Raw genomic sequence first — 19728 nt, forward strand, 5'->3', positions numbered from 1 at the left:
ACAGCACTGAGACTTACCCAATTAGTGTTTACACTGTTCAATTGGCTACACATTTTTAGCATAGTTAATGTCTTACTTCTAAGACGAAAATTCTTTTCCACTTGCTCAACCCAAAGAAAATTGTGGTTTCAACCGCAATTTTGCTGTTTCCTTTGGACATTTTAGTTTCCTGCTTTGTTTTTCGGTTTTCTTTTTGCAGTTTCTTTGCTAAAGCATCTTCTAAAACATGTTCTGCCAGCTGTGATTCTGTAGTAGGCAGTTAGAGAGAAAAACAAACTTAAATGGGATTTTCTTTTGAAAAAAATCAAAGTAAAAATTTGGAAATTGTTTTCTTTCTTTCTCACAGTCAACAAATGTTTAACTGAGATGTGCAGCCATGGACTAATTCTTAGGAACAGAAAAGAATAAAATGCGTGTTGATTGAGGGGATAGGCCTGAGCAGAGCAGGAGGATGGGCCAGGCGCTGAAGGTTATCTGGGCCAAGAGCCCAGCTGCCTAGCAACCGGGTAAAACGACAAAGCTCTTGAGCAGCCACTCCCTTAAGTGTTAATCACTGGAGAGATGTGTAAACCTCAACTGTAGTCCAGCTCCAGGCCCAGAAAAACAACAAAACCAGGCACAGCTATGCCATGGCTGACATCCAGACCTGCCTCAATGACTGGACACCCCCTGGGAAAAGCTGATAAGTATTCTATTTAGATTTTCCCTTGAGAACTCAGATAAATGCCCTGGGGATGAAGGACCCAGCTCAGCTCAGTCTGTGGAGCAGCCCCCCCTTTCCCCCTCCCCCTGGGTGCGTTTTCCTTGCCTTTCTCTTTCTTTTAAGCTCCAAGGACCCTTCTTTTGCGTCTGTAACTTCTTTCCAGAGCCCATTTCTTCTAGGTTCACATCTTCTGTGACTTTCTAAATAAACTCTTCCTTGTAATTTGAGTTCTTTGGCTCTGAATTCTTAGACTTTGAATCTTGTCTTTAGTTGTTGTTGTTAATGTTTTTATTGATTTCAGAGAGAGGAAGGGAGAGGGAGATAGAAACATCAATGATGAGAGAGAATCATCAATCAGCTGCCTCTGGGGATTGAGCCAACAACCTGGGCGTGTGCCCTGACTGGGAATGAACCTGTGACCTCTTGGCACATGGGTTGACACTCAGCAGCTAAGCCACACTGGCCAGGCTTGAGCATCTTATATAATAAAAGGCTAATATGCAAATAGACTGAATGGCAGAACAACCGGTCTCTATGATGTGTGCTGACCACTAGAGGATGCGCACGAAATGTGGTGCAGTGGGATGGAGCAGCAGGTAAGCAGGGGTGCCAGATCAAGGTGGGGCAGTGGTTGCTGTTATGAGGGTGAGCCTCTGGTGGTTACTGAAAATTCTTTGCTCCTGTGCACCACAATCCTGCCTGGTGCTCACACCTGCTGCCAGCACCGGAGCCACTGCTCACATCCGCTAGCTACCGGCACCAGTGCCAGTCCTGATCACTCAGTGCTGTCAGCAGGTGTGAGCAGCAGTTACCAGCCTGATCACCCCTGAGGGCTTCTCCATCTCCCCTGCTCCTCCTGAGAGGTGATTGGCACAGCAGCCGCCACTCACACCCACTGCTGGTGCTGGCCCAATGGCTCCATGCTATCAGTGGGTGCGAGTGGGACCAGTGTTGCCACCAGACTGGGGACCAGTGGCCACGGCAGGAGGGGCCAGGCAGGGGCATGGAGGATGGGCTGAGATCTATCTCTGTGCCAACTGCAGTCTCATGGCCCACAGTTCTTTTCAAGGTACTCAAATTCTTGCACTGGGCCCCTTGTCTTTTCATATGTCTGCTGACCATCTGTATGTCCTTTTTGGAGAATTGTCTATTCGGTCTTTAGCCTGTTTTTAAATTGGATTGTTTTTGTTTTTGGTGTTGTTTTGTAAGTTCTTTATAAATATTGGATATTAAACCCTTATCAGATGTGTCATTGGCAAATACCTTTCTTCCATTCTGTGGGTTGTCTGTTTATTTTGTTTATTTTCTTTGCTGTTCAAAAACTCTTTAGTTTGATATGCCCTCTTCCATCCTCCATCCCCCAACCTCCTGTCTATTTTACTTGGTAGTTCAGTTTTTTTTTAAATTAAATTCCATAGCCAGCTGGTGTGGCTCAGCAGTTGAGTGACAACCCAGGAACCAAGAGGTCTTCAGTTAGATTTCCAGTCAGGGCATATTCTTGGGTTGTGGGCATGATCCCCAGTAGGGGGCCTGCAAAAGGTAGCCAATCAATGTTTCTCTCTCATTGATGTCTCTGTTGCTCTCTCCCTTCCTCCTCTCCAAAATCAATAAACATTTTTTAAAAAAATTTCCATATATGAGTAAAATTTTATGATATTAGTCTTTATCTGACTGGCTTCTTTCTGATTGAAGAGTCTGAGATTATTTTAAGACTCTTTAATCAGAGTTCGCCAGGTCCATCCATGCTGTTAAAAAAGGAAAATTTTCTTTTCTTTTTTTTTTACAGCAGAGTAGTGTCCCATTATGTAAAAACCAGTATCCCTTGTCTGTGTCCATGGTTTATGCATATCTACACTAATAAAAGAGAAATAAGTAAATTGACCATACCTCTGCGACACCCACCAGCCAATCAGGAGGTGATATGCAAATTAGGAGGACAAAGATGGCAGTGGCCCCGTCCCCCAGCCACTCCAGGTGCAGAATGGCCAGGCAGAACAGGACACCTGCTATGAGGGGCAAGGCGGGGATAGAGGGAGCTACAGGAGCAGTGCTCTGGCCTGAGTGAAGCAAAGCCTGTGGCCAGAGTCAGGGAAAAGCCTGCAGACTCCAGCCAGAGTCAGCAAGGTAGAAGGCAGCAGCCAGAGCGAAGGCCTGGGTCCCGAGTGCAGGAGGAAAACAGGTGCTGGCAGCCCCGTGAAGGAAGTCCCATTGCACGAATCTTCCATGTCTCTGGATCTATTTTTTCCCCCCCATCAGTTTATTTTGTTCATCAGATTCCACATATGAGTAAGATTATGTGATACTTATTTTCCTCTGACTCACTTATTTTGCTCAGCATAATATTCTCTAGGTCCCTCCATGCTGTCTCAAAGTGAAACGAAATTTTTAGACTGGAACCCGGATTCTTTGTCCATCAGAGTTGAGGAATGAATCCACAGACAGAGGCTAGTATAGCAAAGATGGAGATTCATTAAAGAACAAGTATAGACTCCCACATGGGGAGAGGGAAAGAGTCCCACAGAATAGACTCCCATATGAAGAGGGGGAAAGGGTCCCACTGAGTTCCTTTTCCCTATGGCATATAAAGTCTGCCAATCCTGGTGCCTTGATATCCCTTCTGATTGGTCACTGTTCCCTTAGACTGGTTACTATAGTAACTCCTGGGCTCAAAGGTTGAACCTCACATGGGACATGTGAGGTTCTCCCCTCCTCCTTCCTTATTGTTTCCCTATTTCCTATGGGCTTTCTTCTTTTTCTTCTGGATGAAGAAATCAGAAACAGAAATTTCAGAGTACTGGGTTAGGTGTACAGTGTAACCTTGGCCCTACCTAGGACCATACATCAATACTGAGGGGAGAGAAAGATGCAGTGGTGAAAGTGCTAGGTTAGTAAATCAGTAACAAATGCTGTTATTAGAATATCAGAGCCCCTTGTTGTTATGGATGGTATGAGTGATTAGGAGATTCTGCTGCTGCCACTGAAAGTTAGGAAAGCTTCATTACATAGGAATCTGGAGTAATCAAAGCTGAAAGACATAGGAAGTTTTAATAATACAGACCCTACCTCCCCGTGTGGCACAAAAGGAAATTGTACTTCTGAAAGTAGAGAAATGCTACAAGGAAGAACACTGGATTTTTAGACCTATTGACCCTTAATCGAGCTATACATTAAACACTAATTTGAAAGAATAATATGCACCACTGAAAAAAGATTCACCCCTATGTTCATTGCAGCATTATTTATAATAGACAAGATTTGGAAGCAGGACAAGTGCCCATTATTAGATAAGTGGAGAAAAAAGCTGCAGTACATTTATACAACGGTGTACTGGGCCGAGGGACCCCACTGATGCACAAATTCATGCACTGGGCCTCTAGTACCATATAGTGCATCCATAACTTACACACATCTAGGATGGAACTAGTCTACAGCAGCATTTCTTGTTCTCTGCACTATAGACATTTTGAACTAGATAATTCTTTACTCTGGGGCTGTCTTGAGCATTGTAGGATTTTTACAGCATTTCTACCCACTAGATACTAACAGTACATTTCTGGTCATGATAATAAAAAATGTTTCCAGATATTGCCAAATGTCCAGGGTTAGGGAGGGGTGTAGCAAAATTGCACCCCATTATCAACCACTGGATTAAGGCAATCATAATCTGTGAAATTGACTGGCGAGTATGTTAAAGAGTAGAAGTGTAGAAGCTGATCATATTGGGAATTGAACATGGTACCTTAAAGAATTTCTACTTATGCATCAGAATGTTTAGAAGTTAATTTGTCCTCTGTCCTAAGTTGAACCACTTCATAAATCCAAAGTTAGTTTTTTGTTTTTTCATTTAAAAAATGTAAGCAATACTAACTCCTTAGGGTAGTTTTGAATATAAAATAATTATGTGAAAACATTTTAGAAGCTATGAAGTGGTATATAATGTAAAATAATAATTTTAAAAATAAAATCACTATGATCACCAGCCCTTTTATCTACCTAAGGATATTATATTTCTTAAGAGTCTGGGGAGAAAAAAGGTTTACCAGCAGCCCCTGAGCGACAGATGAATGGATTACTTTGGCACTGTGAAGAGAGGCTAAGGGACTGGTTATAACAACCAGACAGCCTCAATGGCCTGCCTCTTTAGGCTTTTCTTGCAATTTTTATCTTTAGATACAATCAGTAGGGTGAGTAATCTTGGGAGGACACGTGTTTGCATTATCCTCAAGGCAAGGGCACCCAACATTAGGCATAAAGATTCCAGTAAGCACCCAGGGGTCTGCATGCACTTGTTTGGAAAGGTCAAAGCATAATTAGGGGTACCCCATTTGATACTCCCCTGACCCCCTTAAGTCAGAAGTCTGATAAACAGGGCAGGTGGCCTTCCACACACTTCCCTTTTCTCAGAATCATCCTTACCAACTTTCCAACCAAGTCTCCTGTGCTTCCCAACAGAGACTGATTTCATATATACACAATAGAGTTCATTAACATACAGTTTATACCATTATTTTATTTTATTTATTATTTTTTATTACATTATTATCTGTGTACATATTTTAACATTGCCCCCTCCTCCCATACATACCCTCCCTCCCCAGAGTTTTGTGTCCATTGGTTGTACTTATATGCATGTATACAAATCCTTCGGTTGACCTCTTATCTCCCACAGATCTCCCTAGATCTCTCTACCCTCCCAGCCAGTTTATACCATTTGATGCATTTTGCTATGTTAGGTATTTTTATTCAGTTCTTTCATTAATATTAGCTGTAAGTAGTTAGTTTATATTACTAATTTATGCACTTTTACTATACTTTAAAAATATTTTTATTGATTTCAGAGAGAGGAAAGAATAGGGTGAGAAGGATAGAAACATCAATGATGAGAGAGCCTCATTGGTTGGCTGCTTCCTGCATGCCCCCCACTGGGGAGTGAATCCACAACATGGGCATGTGCCCTGACCAGCATGGAACAGAGACCTCCTGGTTCATTGGATTGAGCTCAACCACTAAGTCACACTGGCTGGGTTTTACTATACTATTTTGAATTAACTACAAGTAAATAATTATTTTTTTAAAGTTTATTTTATTACCCAAAATCAGGAGCAGTCAGATTGCTCAATTGTAACTAAGTAAGCCTTTGACATTTATTAACCCTTGGTGGCAACAGATTGTTTAGCCTAATAAAGAATTACAGTAAGGCTTTAATGAAAGATTGCACATAAAGTAGAAATAATAAATTTTTCTCCTAACAGCATATACAAGTACCACTAAAACCATTCCAAACATGTATATTACAAAAATAAATAATGATATTTGATGCCCTGACATCACATGGAGAATATCACCACCACCACAATCACCATTGCTAATAGCAACTATGGTAGTAATGATAAAAACAACAAAACCAAAAGTTATCTATTAAATGGTTGTCATGAACTTGGAATGGTCTTAAATACCTCACAGGTAAATCTTAATGCTTGAGAAATTTATTAACACACATTAAAAATCTTGAAAACACAGAGATAGAAACATATTTAGAAAATGGAAATGTTCTCCTTTATCAGGACAACATAGTAAAATCTTAGTATTTCTATCATTATTTCTTCATAGGTTCTTATTTCTCAAGAGCTTGCCTTCCCATACTTATTAATAAAATACACGTTTTTGTTTGTTTCTTTGTTTTTCAAATTTAAATTTGTTGAATAAGTATGAGAAGGGAATAAAAGGTATTGCAATAGTGGCTTGTACGTATTTTTTTCTTATTTGAACTCGTTTCTTTTGTGTTTTTTTTAAATGTTGCTTTTGGTATACTTTTGTCCTATGATGGTGGTAATATCTTATCCCTCATCTTTCTAGTCCTCCTTGTCTTCATCTTCATCTTCATCTTCATCTTCATCTTCATCTTCATCCTCCTCCTCATCTTCATCTTCCTCCTTTTCTTCCTCCTCTTCCTCCTCCTCCTCTGATGCCTCTTCTTCCTCTGATTCTTCTTCCTCTTCCTCCTCTCCTTCCTCCTCTTCTTCCTCTCTTTTTGTTACCTCAAGGGGAAATGTCATCTGTTCTTCCAATGATATATTTGGAAAATGATACTGTACTATCAAAACAATTGTGACAGATAATATAAAACTTAGTGTTCTCAAAAAGAAAGTTAAAATGCAGATTGGGTCACACACAAGTGGTCGGGGCACTTCCCATCTTGGATACCAAAAATAATAATCTGTCAATAAAAAAGCAATTGAAAACTGGATTTCACATAAAGTAGTTAAATTGTTCAAGAAATAAAGGACAACAATACATACATGTGGCTTCCTCACGTTCTACATTGCCTGGGGGAAAATAAAAAGGAAGTCAATAAAGAATGACATACATTTTGTCTTTATCTAAAATATAAAATAATTTTTCCAAAAATAATGACATAATTTTCCTAGCTCTCAGGCAACATACAATTATTATATTTGATTTCTGCTGTCCTACCAATACCCAATCATAAAGTCCAATATATCTTCTTTTAGTAAAAGTCAGTCTGGACTGCTACAGAGAGCATGAAAGTATAGGAAGAGATTTGAATTTCAGAACTAATTCTGTCTCTAAATCATGTCATCTTATATAAATCATATTTGCTTTCTCAAGATTGTTATAGGATCAATAATGTAGGACTCGACAACATCTCTTATTTTCATCTCTCCCCTACACTGATCATTGCAAATTAATCATCAGAATCTTCTCACTTTCCTCATTGAATCTTTATTTTCAGAAGCTTTCAGTTGCTTTTCATTTTCTATTGATAGTTGGCAAAGTTAATTCTATAGTTTGGTTTTTGCTATCTAGTCCAAAGCTGTCATAATACCTTTCAGGAAATAATTTTTTTTTCCTCTGCTCACCTGGGCATAGAAAGTCAGATAACCTTTACTGGATTATTGAGGGCACAGTGGCAACCCATTGTGAGCACAGTGGCAACCTGGGGCTTGTCTTGCAATGATAAAACCCTTAGAGAAAAATTTAGAAATCAGCCGAAACCGGTTTGGCTCAGTGGTAGAGCGTTGGTCTGCGGACTGAAAGGTCCTGGGTTCGATTCCAGTCAAGGGCATGTACCTTGGTTGCGGGCACATCCCCGGTAGGGGGTGTGCAAGAGGCAGCTGGTCAATGTTTCTCTCTCATCGACGTTTCTATCTCTCTATCCCTCTCTCCTCCTCTCTGTGAAAAATCAATAAAATCTATTTAAAATAAAAATTAGAAATCACTATTCTGGCACCTGTGAGAAAAACCAATCTTCTGCTGGATTTTTGAGGTTATTTCAACCTTGTGTGCTTGGTCATATTTATTGCTATGTATTTTATGTAAACATTTCTATTTTACAGTTCATTTAAAAAAATTTACCATATAGTCTATATTTTTTCCAGCTTTATTCTATGTATATCTATTGATTGCTTAGAAGAAGCAATGATATAATTAGTGCATTTCTTTTTTTCAACTTCCTTCACTTCTCATCACCAATTTTTATTGATTACATTCTTCTTTTACTTTTGCACTTGATCAGATATTTTAGTACATTTATTCTTACATCTCCTGTTTTTTGTTGTTGTTGTTGTTTTCCCCCATCATCACTTATCTACCCTCTACATTCTTCCACCTCCCCCCACACCCTCTTGCAATAATCACCATACTGTTGTCTGTGTCCATGAGTTTTTTCTCTTTCTTTTTTTCTCAATCCCTTCATTCCCCAACTAACAACCCTCCTTCCAAGCTGTCAGCCTGCTTTCTATTTCTTAGTCTATCTCTATTTTGCTTATTAGTTCAGTTTGTTCATTAAACTTCACATATGAGTGAAATTATATGGAACTTTTTTTTTTTTTCCTGAGAGACTTATTTCACTTAGCATAATGTTCTTCAGGCCTATCCATGCTAATACAAAGGATAAAATTTTCTTCCTTTTTTTTTTTTACTGCTGAGTAATATTCCATTGTGTAAAGGTACCATAGCTTTTCTCTTCCATATATTTTTATTATTGATTTCAAAGAGGAAGGGAGAGGGAGAGAGAGAAACATCAATGATGAGAGATAATCATTGATCGGCTGCCTCCTGCACGCCCCACTACCGGGGATTGAGTCCACAACCCGGGCATGTTTCCCAACCGGGAATCGAACTGTGACCTCCTGGTTCATAGGTCAATGCTCAACCACTGAGCCATGCCAACTACTGAGCCATGCCAGCCAGTATACCATAACTATTTTATCCACTCATCTTCTGATAAACACTTGGGCTGCTTCCAAATCTTGGCTACTATAAATAACATGCAATTAACATATATTCTTTTAAATTAGTGTCTTGGGTTTCTTCAGCTAAATTCCCAGAGGTAGAATTGCTGGGTCATAGGCAGTTCCTTTTTATTTCTTTTGAGGTTACTCCATACTGCTTTGCACAGTGGCTGCACCAATCTGTATTCCCACCAACAGTGTACAAGGGTTCTCTTTCCTCCACATCCTTGACAACCCTTGTTTGTTGATTTATTGATGATAGGTGTGAGGTGATAGCTCATGGTTTTAATTTTCCTTTCTCTGATGATTAGTAATGTTGAGGATGGGTTTATTTCTGGGCTCTCTATTTTGCTCCATTGATCTATATGTTTGTGTTTATGTGAGTACCACGTGTGTGTGTGTGTGTGTGTGTGTGTGTGTGTGTTTTGTGTGTGTGTGTGTTTTAAATTATCTTTACTGTTGAAAGTATTACAGATGTTCCCTTTTCTCCCCATTGACCCCCTCTACCCTGCCCCCACTCGGCCTTCCCATTATTGTCTGTGTTCATGGATTATGTGTGTGTGTGTGTGTGTGTGTGTGTGTGTGTGTGTGTGTGTGTATATATATATATATATATATATATATATATATATATATATATATATTTAAGTTATTTGGCTAAGCTCTCCCCCTCCCCCAACCATCCCTCTGAGATTTGTCAGTCTGTTCCATGCTTCTATGTCTCTGGATCTATTTTGTTTATCAGTTTACTTAATTAGATTCAACATATGAGTGAGATCATATGATACTTATCCTTCTCTGACTAGACTCTTTTGCTTCATGGTATCTCAAAGGGTAAGAGATCCCTCCTCTTTATAGCTGCACTAGAGGCTCAGTGCACAAAATTTGTGCACAGTGGGGTCCCTAGGCCTGGCTGTAGGTCAGGGCCAATTAGGTTCCCTGCCTAACCACCTCCTCTTTCCCTTGCTGCCCATACGCCACCACTGCACAGTTCCCCACCTCTCCATCTCCCCTCTCTTTCTCCTTCCCTCGTTGCCTGCATTCACCACCCACCCCGGTTCCCTGTCCTAGCCCAGGGCCTGGTCCTGATTGGGTGATCAGGACCTGTCGGCCAGGGGCAGGGACTGGGAGGTTGGCCACTGGCCCTGAGGAAGGAGCTGGCCCTTGGCCTCCCTGAGAACTGGGCTGCATCTGCTGCCACCCACCTCGAGTTCACCATCCCAGCCTGGGGGCCTGGCTCCAATTGGGAGATTGGGGCTGGCTGGTCAAAGGGAGGGACCAGGAGGTTGGTTAGCAAGCCCCATTGGCAATCCGACATTGAGTGTCTGCCTCCTGGTGGTCAGTGTGCATCATAGTGACTGGTTGTTCCATCTTAGTGGTTGCTTAGGCTTTTATATACACTGAGTGGCCAGATTATTATGACCACCCCATTAGTACTTCGTTGGGCCATCTTTTGCCTTTGATACATTGGCGATTCTTCTTGGCATTGACTGCACAAGATGTTGAAAGGTGATGGGAGGAATCTGACACCGTGCCTGATGAATAGCACTGTCCATTTTTTTGAGATTTTATGGTTGTGGAACCAGCTGCTTAATGGCTCTTTTAACTTAGTCCCATAAATGCTCAATTGGATTGATCTGGTGATTGTGGGGGCAACCTAAGCAAGGTAAAGTCTCCCTCATGTTCTTGAAACCACTCCTACACAATACAAGTATCGTGACATGGTGCGTTGTCTTGTTAGAAGAAGCCATCTCCATTGGGATGAACTTGATCAACAATGATACTTAAGTATGTTGTGCTATTCAGACGTTGTTCCACATGAATTAAAGGCCCAAATCATGCCAGGAAAACAATGCTCCAAACCATAACACTGCCCCCACCAGCTTGAAGAGTTATATTTATGCATGTGGGGTGCATGCTTTCATGCTGTTTCTGCCAAATTCTCACTTTGCCATCTGCATGATGCAACTGGAAACGTGATTCATCGGACCGCATGACTTTTTTTCCCAATGCTCGACTTTCCAATCCTTGTGTTCCTGTGTGAATTGGAGATGTTTTATCTTGGTAACTGCAGATAGCAAAGGTGTTCGAACAGACATTTGGCTTCCATATCCCATATGATGCAGTGTACGGCTAATTTGCCTACAAACACCAGGTGGTCATAATAATCTGGCCACTCAGTGTATATAGATAGTATTCCATTGTGTAAATGTACCACCGCTTTTTAATCCACTCATCTGCTGATAGGCACTTGGGCTGTTTCCAGATTATAAATTGCACTGCTATGAACACAGAGATGCATACATCCTTTCTGATTGGTATTTAAGGTTTCTTATAATATATTCCTAGATGTGAGGTCACTCGGTCCAATGGCAGTTCCATTTTTTAGTTTTTTGAGGAAACTCCATACTGTTTTCCACAGTGGCTGTTCCAGAAGTAGGCTATTTTGAATACAGAAGCTTTGTAGTATAATTTGACATCTGGTATTGCAATCCTTCCAACTTTATTCTTCTTTCTCATGATTGATATGGCTATTTGGGGTCTTTTTTGGTTCCATATAAATTTTTGGAATATTTGTTCTAGATCTGTAAAATATGCCATTGATATTTTAATAGTAATTGCAGTGAATCTATAGATGCCTTTTATTTTTTCCTGTATGATTGCTATGGCTAGGACTTCTAGCACTATGTTGAATAAGAATATGAAAATGTACATCCCTGTCTTTTTCCTGATCTTAAAGGAAACACTACTAGTTTTTGCCCGCTGAGTATGATGTTGACTGAAGGTTTGTCATATATGGCCTTTATTACATTGAGGTATATTTCCTCTATTCCCACTTTGCTAAAAGTTTTTTATCATAAATGGGTGCTGGATTGGCTCTCCCTCCTGGGATCATGCCCAAGCCTTTCCCTTCTGCCGTCTCCCTTTCCTTCCCCATCTTCCCCTTTTTACCTTCCTCACTCCCTAGGTCATAGGGCCTTCATTTACCTCTATAACTTGTTTCCTAAGCCCATTTCTTCTATGAATAATTTCTTCTACCTCGTGATTTTCCAAACAAATGTTCTCTTATATGTATTGCTGGATCTGGTTTGCTAATATTTTCCTGAGGATTTAACATCTATTTCATCAGGGATATTGGCCTGTCATTTTTTTTCTTTGTTTGTGTCTTTATCTGGTTTTGGAATTAGAATCATGCTGGTCTTGTAAAATGAGCATGGGAATTTTTCCTTCTCTTGAATTTTTCAGAATAGTTTGAAAAGAATAAATGTTAGTTTTTCTTTGGATGTTTGGTGTAAATTATCTGTGAAGTCATCTGGTCCAGGACTTTTATTTGTAGTGAGTTTTTCTATTACTGCTTCAATTCCATGGGTTGTAATCTGTCTATTCAGAGTTTCTGATTCTTCCTGATTCAGTTTTAGAAGATTGTATGTTTCTATGAATTTACCCATTTTTATCTAGGTTGTCCATTTTATTTGTTGGCATATAGTTGTTCATAATACTTTCTTGCAATTCCTGTATGTCTTTGGTATCATTTGTTACTTCTCTTTTTCATTTCTGATTTTATTTGGGCCCTTTATTTATTTGGGAACTGATGAGTCTGGTTAAAGGTTCATCAATCTTGTTTATCTTTTCAAAGGACCAGCTCTTGGTTTCATTGATTCTTGTATTTTTTACCCTTTGGTCTTTGAGAAGTTTCTTCTGGTGTTTTTGTATGCCAAGCATTCCTATTCTTTGGGTTTCCCCATCCCATACCTTTAATCCTTTATGCTATTCTTTATTCTACTTTCTTTTATATTTCTGGTATCTTTTTTCCAAGAGTATGCAAATGTTAGTTAGCATTCATTGTGTATTTTAGGTGGTCTCTTTTTTAAGTCAGGTTATAATTAACATATAGTAAAATCTGTCCTTTTTATGTGTACAGTTCAATGAATTTTGTCATGTTGTTGAGCATCCTTATAATCATTACTCTGAACTCTGTATTTGATTCATTGCTTACCCTCATTTCAATGAGCTCTCTTCTGGAGAATTCTCTTGTTTTTCATTTGGGGCTTCTTTCTTTGTCTCTCTTTTTTTGCTGCATTTTTCTTGTTGTATCTATGTAATATGTAGATCTGCTATGAATCCGTGTTGCCTTATGTGGGATCAAGTGATGGACTCTTCTGATCACCTGATCACCTGAGCTGGATGCACTAAGAATGCCCCTTGTGCATGCTATGTGGGCCCTCCTTTTGTAATTAAATCTTGATTGCTCTAAGCCAATTTGTGTGTGGGATAGACCCTCAGGCTATCTGACTGTGAGGCTCAACCGCCGGCAGAGTGTGCAAGCTTTTGTGCAGGTGCTGATTTCCTGGAGTGGAATGTTCCTCCTGAGATCTTCCTATGGATATGACGTTTGTGAAGCTTATTGGATCATACTTTGTTGTTGTCTACAGCTGGCCACTGGTTGTGTTGGTTCTGGGCTTCTTCAGAAGGACTCTGGTGCTGGCCTGTTGTCTATTACTGGCTCTGGGCAAACTGTTGGAGCTATCAGTGATCAGCAGATTGTGGCTCCCTCTTCTGGGCCTGGATGCATGTGGAAAGACCACGCTGTCCACCAAGGTCTGTTTTGACTAGCACTGGGCCAGGGACAGATCAGCAGAAGCCTCAACACATCCAGAGATCAGCCTCTGCTTGCAGTCTGTCTGTTAGGCTCACTTAAAGATCCTTTAGTTGTACTCCTCACCAGGGTGTAGGCTCAGTATTTTCCTTCTGCCCTCTCCTTTTCCTTCCTCATCTTCCCACATTTTATTAATTGCATCACTTGTATATCTCTTTTTTGTTTTGTTTTGTTAATGTTTTTATTTATTTTTTGTTTGTTTATTTATTTATTTATTTATTAAATTATTATCTGTGTACATATTTTACCATTGTCCCCTCCTCCTATATATACTCTCCCTCCCCAGAGTTTTGTGTCCATTGGTTGTACTTATGTGCATGTATACAAGTCCTTTGGTTGATCTCTTATCTCCTCCAGACCTCCCTACCTTCCCGCTGTAATTTGACAGTCTGCTTGTTGCTTTACTGTCTCTATATCTATCTTTTGGTTCATCAGTTTATAATGTTCTTTATTATCCATAAATAAGTGAGGTCATGTGGTATTTCTCTTTCATTGACTGGCTTATTTCACTCAGCATGATGTTCTCCAATTCCATCCAGGTTGCTGCAAATGAGAATTCCTTCTTTTTTATGGCAGCATAGTATTCCATTGTGTAGATATACCATGGTTTTTGGATCCAATCATCTGCTGACAGGCACCTAGGCTGTTTCCAAATCCTAGCTATTGTAGATTGTGCTACTATAAACATAGGGGTGTATATATCCTTTCTGATTGGTGTTTCTAGTTTCTTGGGATATAATCCTAGGAGTGGGATTACTGGGTCAAATGGGAGTTCCATTTTCAGTTTTTTGAGGAAACTCCACACTGTTCTCCACAGTGGTTGCACCAGTCTGCATTCCCACCAGCAGTGCACGAGGGTTCCTTTCTCTCTGCAACCTCCCAACACTTGTCGTTTGTTGATTTGTTGGCCGTTCTGACAGATGTGAGATGGTACCGCATTGTTGTTTTGATTTGCATCTCTCAGATAATTAGTGACTTTGAGCATGTTTTCATGTGCCTCTTGGCCTTCCTTCTGTCTTCTTTTGAAAATATTCTATTTAGGTCCATTGCTTATTTTTTAATTGGATCATTCATTTTCCTTTTATTTAGTTGTATAAGCTGTCTGTAAATGTTAGAGGTTATATGTTCTTCCATACAGTGGGCTTACTTGTTGTTTTGTTGATGGTTTCTTTTGTTGTAAAAAAGCTTTTGATTTTGATGTAGTCCCAGTTGTTTATTTTCTCTTTAGCTTCCATTGCCCTAGGGGCAGTAAGTGAAGAAGTTCTTTTGGCACGTGTCTGAGATTTCTCTGCCTGTGGATGCCTCTAGTATTTTTATGGTTTCCCGTCTTATGTTTAAGTCATGTATCCACCTTGAGTTTATTTTTGTGCATGGTGTAAGTTGGTGATCTAGTTTCATTCTTTTGCATGTATCTGTCCAATTTTCCCAACACCATTTATTGAAGAGACTATCTTGACTACATTGCATGTTTGTGCCTCCTTTGTCAAATATTAATTGAGCATAGTGATTTGGGTTGATATCTGGGTTCTCGATTCTACTCCATTGATTATGTCTGTTCTTGTGCCAGTACCAGGCTGTTTTGAGAACAGTGGCTTTGTAATACAGCTTGAAATCTGGTATTGAGATCCCTCCTACTTTACTCTTCTTTCTCAGGATTGCTGTGGCTATTCGGGGTCTTTTGTTGTTCCAAATGAACTTTCGAAGAGTTTTTTCTAGGTCAGTGAAATATGCCGTTGGTATTCTAATGGGGAGTGCATTGAACCTATAGATTGCTTTGGGAAGTATGGACATTTTGATGATGTTGATTCTACCAATCCGTGAACATGGTATGCTCTTCCATCTGTTTACATCTTCCTCTATCTCTTTTTTCAGTGTCGTGTAGTTTTCCGCATATAGGTCCTTTACTTCCTTAGTTAAGTTTATTCCTAGGTATCTTAAGTTTTTTGGTAAATGGAATTGTTTTTTTAGTCTCTGTTTCTGTAAGTTCACTGTTGGTGTATAGAAATGCCATAGATTTCTTGGCGTTAATTTTGTATCCTGCTACATTGCCAAATTCATTTATTAAGTCAATTAGTTTTTTAATGGAGTCATTTTTTTTTATGAACAGTATCATGTCATCTGCAAATAAGGATAACTTTACTTCTTCTTTTCCAATTTGGATGCCTTTTATTGCCTCTTATTGTCTGATCACATTGGCTAGTACTTCCAGTACTATGTCAAACAGGAGTGGTGAAAGTAGGCGTCCCTGTGTTGTTCCTGTTATTAGAGGGAATGTTTTTAGTTTTTGCCCATTGAGTATAATGTTGGCTGTGGGTTTATCATACATAGCTTTTATTATGTTGAGGTATGATCCTTGTACTCCCACCTTGTTGAGAGTTTTTATCAGGAAAGGGTGTTAGATTTTATCAAATGCTTTTTCTGCATCAATTGATATGACTATATGATTTTATCTTTCAATTTGTTTATGTGATGTATCATGTTTATTGATTTGCAGATATTGTTCCATCCTTGCATTCCTGGAATAAATCCTACTTGGTCATGGTGTATGATCTTTGTGATGTTCTGCTGGAGCCGATTTGCTAGAATTTTGTTGAGGATTTTGGCATCTATGTTCATAAGGGATATTGGCCTGTAATTCTCTTTCATTGAGTTGTCTTTATCTGGTTTTGGTATTAGGGTGATGCTGGCTTCATAGAAGGAGTTTGGAAGTGTTCCTTCCTCTTGCATTTTTTGGAATAGTCTGAGGAGGATAGGTTTTAGTTCTTCCTTGAATGATTGGTAAAACTCTCCTTTGAAGCCATCTGGCCCTAGGCTTTTGTTTGCTGGAAGCTTTTTGATGACTGTTTCAATTTCTTCCCAAGTCACTGGTCTATTGAGATTTTTAGATTCTTCCTGATTGAGTTTTGGAAGGTTGTATTTCTCTAGGAATATGTCCATTTCCTCCAGGTTGTTCAGTTTGTTGGAATAGAGTTGTTCGTAGTATTTTGTAACAATCCTTTGTATTTCGGTGGGGACTGTTGTTATTTTCACCTATTTCATTTCTGATTTTGTTTATTTGAGTCCTCTCTCTTTGTTTTTTGGTTAGCCTGGCTAGAGGTTCATCAATCTTGTTTATCCTTTCAAAGAACCAGCTCTTGGTTTTGTTGATCTTATGTATTGTTTCTTTGGTCTCAGTGTCATTTATCTTCGCTCTGATTTTTATTATTTCCTTCCTTCTGCTTACACTGGGCTTTTCTTGTTGCTCTTTTTCTAACTCTTTGAGTTGTAGAGTTAGATAATTTGTTACCATTTTTTCTTGTTTTTTGCAATAGGCTTGTAGGGATATGAACTTCTCTCTCAAAACTGCTTTTGCTGTGACCCATAGATTTTGGATTGTTGTATTTTCATTGTCAATTTTTCCACTTGTATATCTCTTAAAGTTATCATATTTATATCTTGCTTTGTAATTCTAGGCTTCCAGTTTATTTTGGTCTTTGTCTATAAATAAAGATTCTATATTTATGGGTAATTCTTTCAATGAATCATTTTGCTTTTCCATTCATCTCTTCTTTTTATTGAAAGTAATACTCTAGGAGTTTATAGAGGAAACATTCCTAAGAAAAGTACTGCAAATTACTTCTTTTCTCTTTTTAAATAGCTAATCTTTTAGATCAGTCATTTTCAAAAAGGCTGCTCTTTCAGGAATTAATTGTGAAGCTTTTTCAGGTTATAGCTATTAGTTTTCATTTCTTCTTTCAGACATTCTGGTATGTCCTTAAGGGCAGGAATAGAGGTAAGAGAGGGCAGAAAAGGCTGTGCATTTTAGAAAAATCTAAAGATGATACTGTTTCAGCCATCGTTTGATAATATAATACTATTCTGGTTAAAGAAAATATATTAATATGATAATGGAAAACTAGTGTTCAACATTTCATTTTTCTTATCATCCTATGCACTATGGGCTGTGTGTGTGTGTGTGTGTGTGTGTGTTAAAGTTACTTTCTTTGTCTTACTGCATAGAAAATCTGTGCATCTGTCATTTTTGCTACATTGAGTACAAACTGCTCCTTGTTGATAAGGCTGTCTCCTTAGAGTTGCTCTACAAAAAAGCAGAAAACATTTAGTTAGAATAAGTCTCAAGTTTTATATTATTTAAGAAATATAATTAACAATTTTTATTACTTTATAAAGGTGATTTAATTAAGAAAAGGACTCAAGGAAGTACTCAATTTGGAGATGCAATCTTTACTCTCCCTCCTCAAAAGTCTCTTTTGAAGTGAATTTTGATATCCTTGAAAGGAAATATTGTAATTTTAAAATGATTGAGTTTTAAAACTTATTTTATCTTAGTTTATAGCAAAGTTTTCCTTAAAAAATGGATATTACAGAATGCTTTGTAATTAACTGCTTTCTGTTTGGAACACTTGTATAAGAAGTTGTATTAATTTTCTGAAGAGTTTGAAAAATCCTGAAATGTCTACAGTCTCAAAGACCTAGCTGCATGAATTACTTTGAGATCTACATGAAAAATACATAAATATATAAACAAGCAAATAAATTTAAATGGAATTTTACCAAGTTGGTTTAACCTGCTGTATAGACCAGAGGGGAGAATTGAGAAACTATTACATCAATTCCTCAAAGCTAAGTAAGAAAAAGAGGCCCAAAAGTAGATATGAATTGGGAAGCTTACATAAAAGATCTAGGATAAGAAAGATAGAGGAGATAGGTAAGGAAAAGATATTTTTAAGTGAGGGGAGGGTCATTGATACTGATCATTAAATAGGATTGCTTATTTACTCAGTGTGTATTAGAAGTTATAAAAACAAACATTAGGCATATAAGACCCTAGAACTTTTCTTAGACTGATATCTGGCCATACCTTCATTATATTGCCCCTTACAGGATATGGGACCAAGTCAAGACCAAGGACATATTTTCTGGCTGGCTTATTGGGTAAACTTACCTATGTCCAACCCAAAGTTCATTAGAAGACCATTATTCAAATTTTATAGTAGAACTATATTGTTACAGAAGGAAAACACAATTCTGGTGGTAATGGAAACTTTCATTGCTTACACTAGACCTATTTCTGCCACCACTTTATTCATGAAGAAAGTAATTCAGCTCAATGGTTTGACAATCTAGCAATTATAATTTGTAAGCAGATTCTTCTCTTCAAAGTTCTCCATGTACAGACTCACATATCTGAACATTGTCCATAGAACAATGGCAAGAGAATATCAAACAGATGTTGATCTTTCCATCTCATAAAGCCAGAAGTTAAACCACATACAATAACCACTTTCACTTTCACTCTTCCATATATCATTGAGAAATACCACAAAGCTGGCTTCTAGTCTGGTACACCTGGATTCCATAGGTCTCCCAAGAAGATTTAAAAAAATCTATCCCAGTAAGTTAGAGAAAAATACAATGCAATAAAGAGCAAAGAAGATTATCTTTTTAAAAATATATATTTTATTGATTTTTTACAGAGAGGAAGGGACAGGGATAGATTGTTAGAAACATCGATGAGAGAGAATCATCGATCAGCTGCCTCCTGTACACCCCCTACTGGGAATGTGCCCACAACCAAGGTACATGCCCTTGACCGGAATTGAACCTGGGACCCTTCAGTCCGCAGACTGACACTCTATCCACTGAGCTAAACCTGTTTCGGCAGGAAGATTATCTTTTAGAGATCATATTTGGCTCTCCTTCTGATACACCTAATGTATTTATCTTTGCCAAAACTCTATGATTACTTTTATACTTATTTCAAGGCCAACAAAAGCACGAATCCTGTTGTTTTCTGCCTCAAATTACCCCTTTATGTGCAAAGCTATGTTACTTTGCATCACTCTCTGTAAAACTCAGTTGGTCACATCGCCTTCACTTCCACTGCTTGGAACTAAAGGACCAGGGACCACAGTTAAACACTGACAAGAGTGATAATATTTTGCTGTATCATCTTCTAACCCTCCCCACGGTACTATCTTCTTTTTGATCATGCCTCCTTCCACATTTTGACATCTGATTCACAATCTCCCTTACAATCAAAATTGTGCCATTATCTTAGAATTTGGGACCCAGGTGATTACAATATGCTTATGGATGATTTGCCCAATAAC

The 19728-nt window shown here is 38.7% G+C and overlaps 1 protein-coding gene across 1 annotated transcript in view; it reads right to left on the minus strand.

Annotated features, from left to right (window-relative positions):
• Positions 1-5303: 5303 nt before the first annotated feature.
• GLIPR1L2 (GLIPR1 like 2) overlaps positions 5304-19728 on the minus strand; it is a 36942-nt gene continuing 22517 nt past the window's right edge. Inside the window, exons 4-6 of the mRNA XM_084876319.1 lie at positions 17608-17693; positions 7003-7029; positions 5304-6920 (exon numbers count right to left, since the gene is read on the minus strand). Of these exons, the coding sequence (XP_084732445.1) occupies positions 6556-6920; positions 7003-7029; positions 17608-17693 (478 nt within the window). The 3' untranslated portion in view covers positions 5304-6555. The remainder of the gene's footprint in view (positions 6921-7002; positions 7030-17607; positions 17694-19728) is intronic.

This window comes from Pipistrellus hanaki, assembly GCF_964339955.1.
Source record: "Pipistrellus hanaki genome assembly, chromosome: 3".
In the NCBI taxonomy this organism is placed as follows: Eukaryota; Metazoa; Chordata; class Mammalia; order Chiroptera; family Vespertilionidae; genus Pipistrellus; species Pipistrellus hanaki.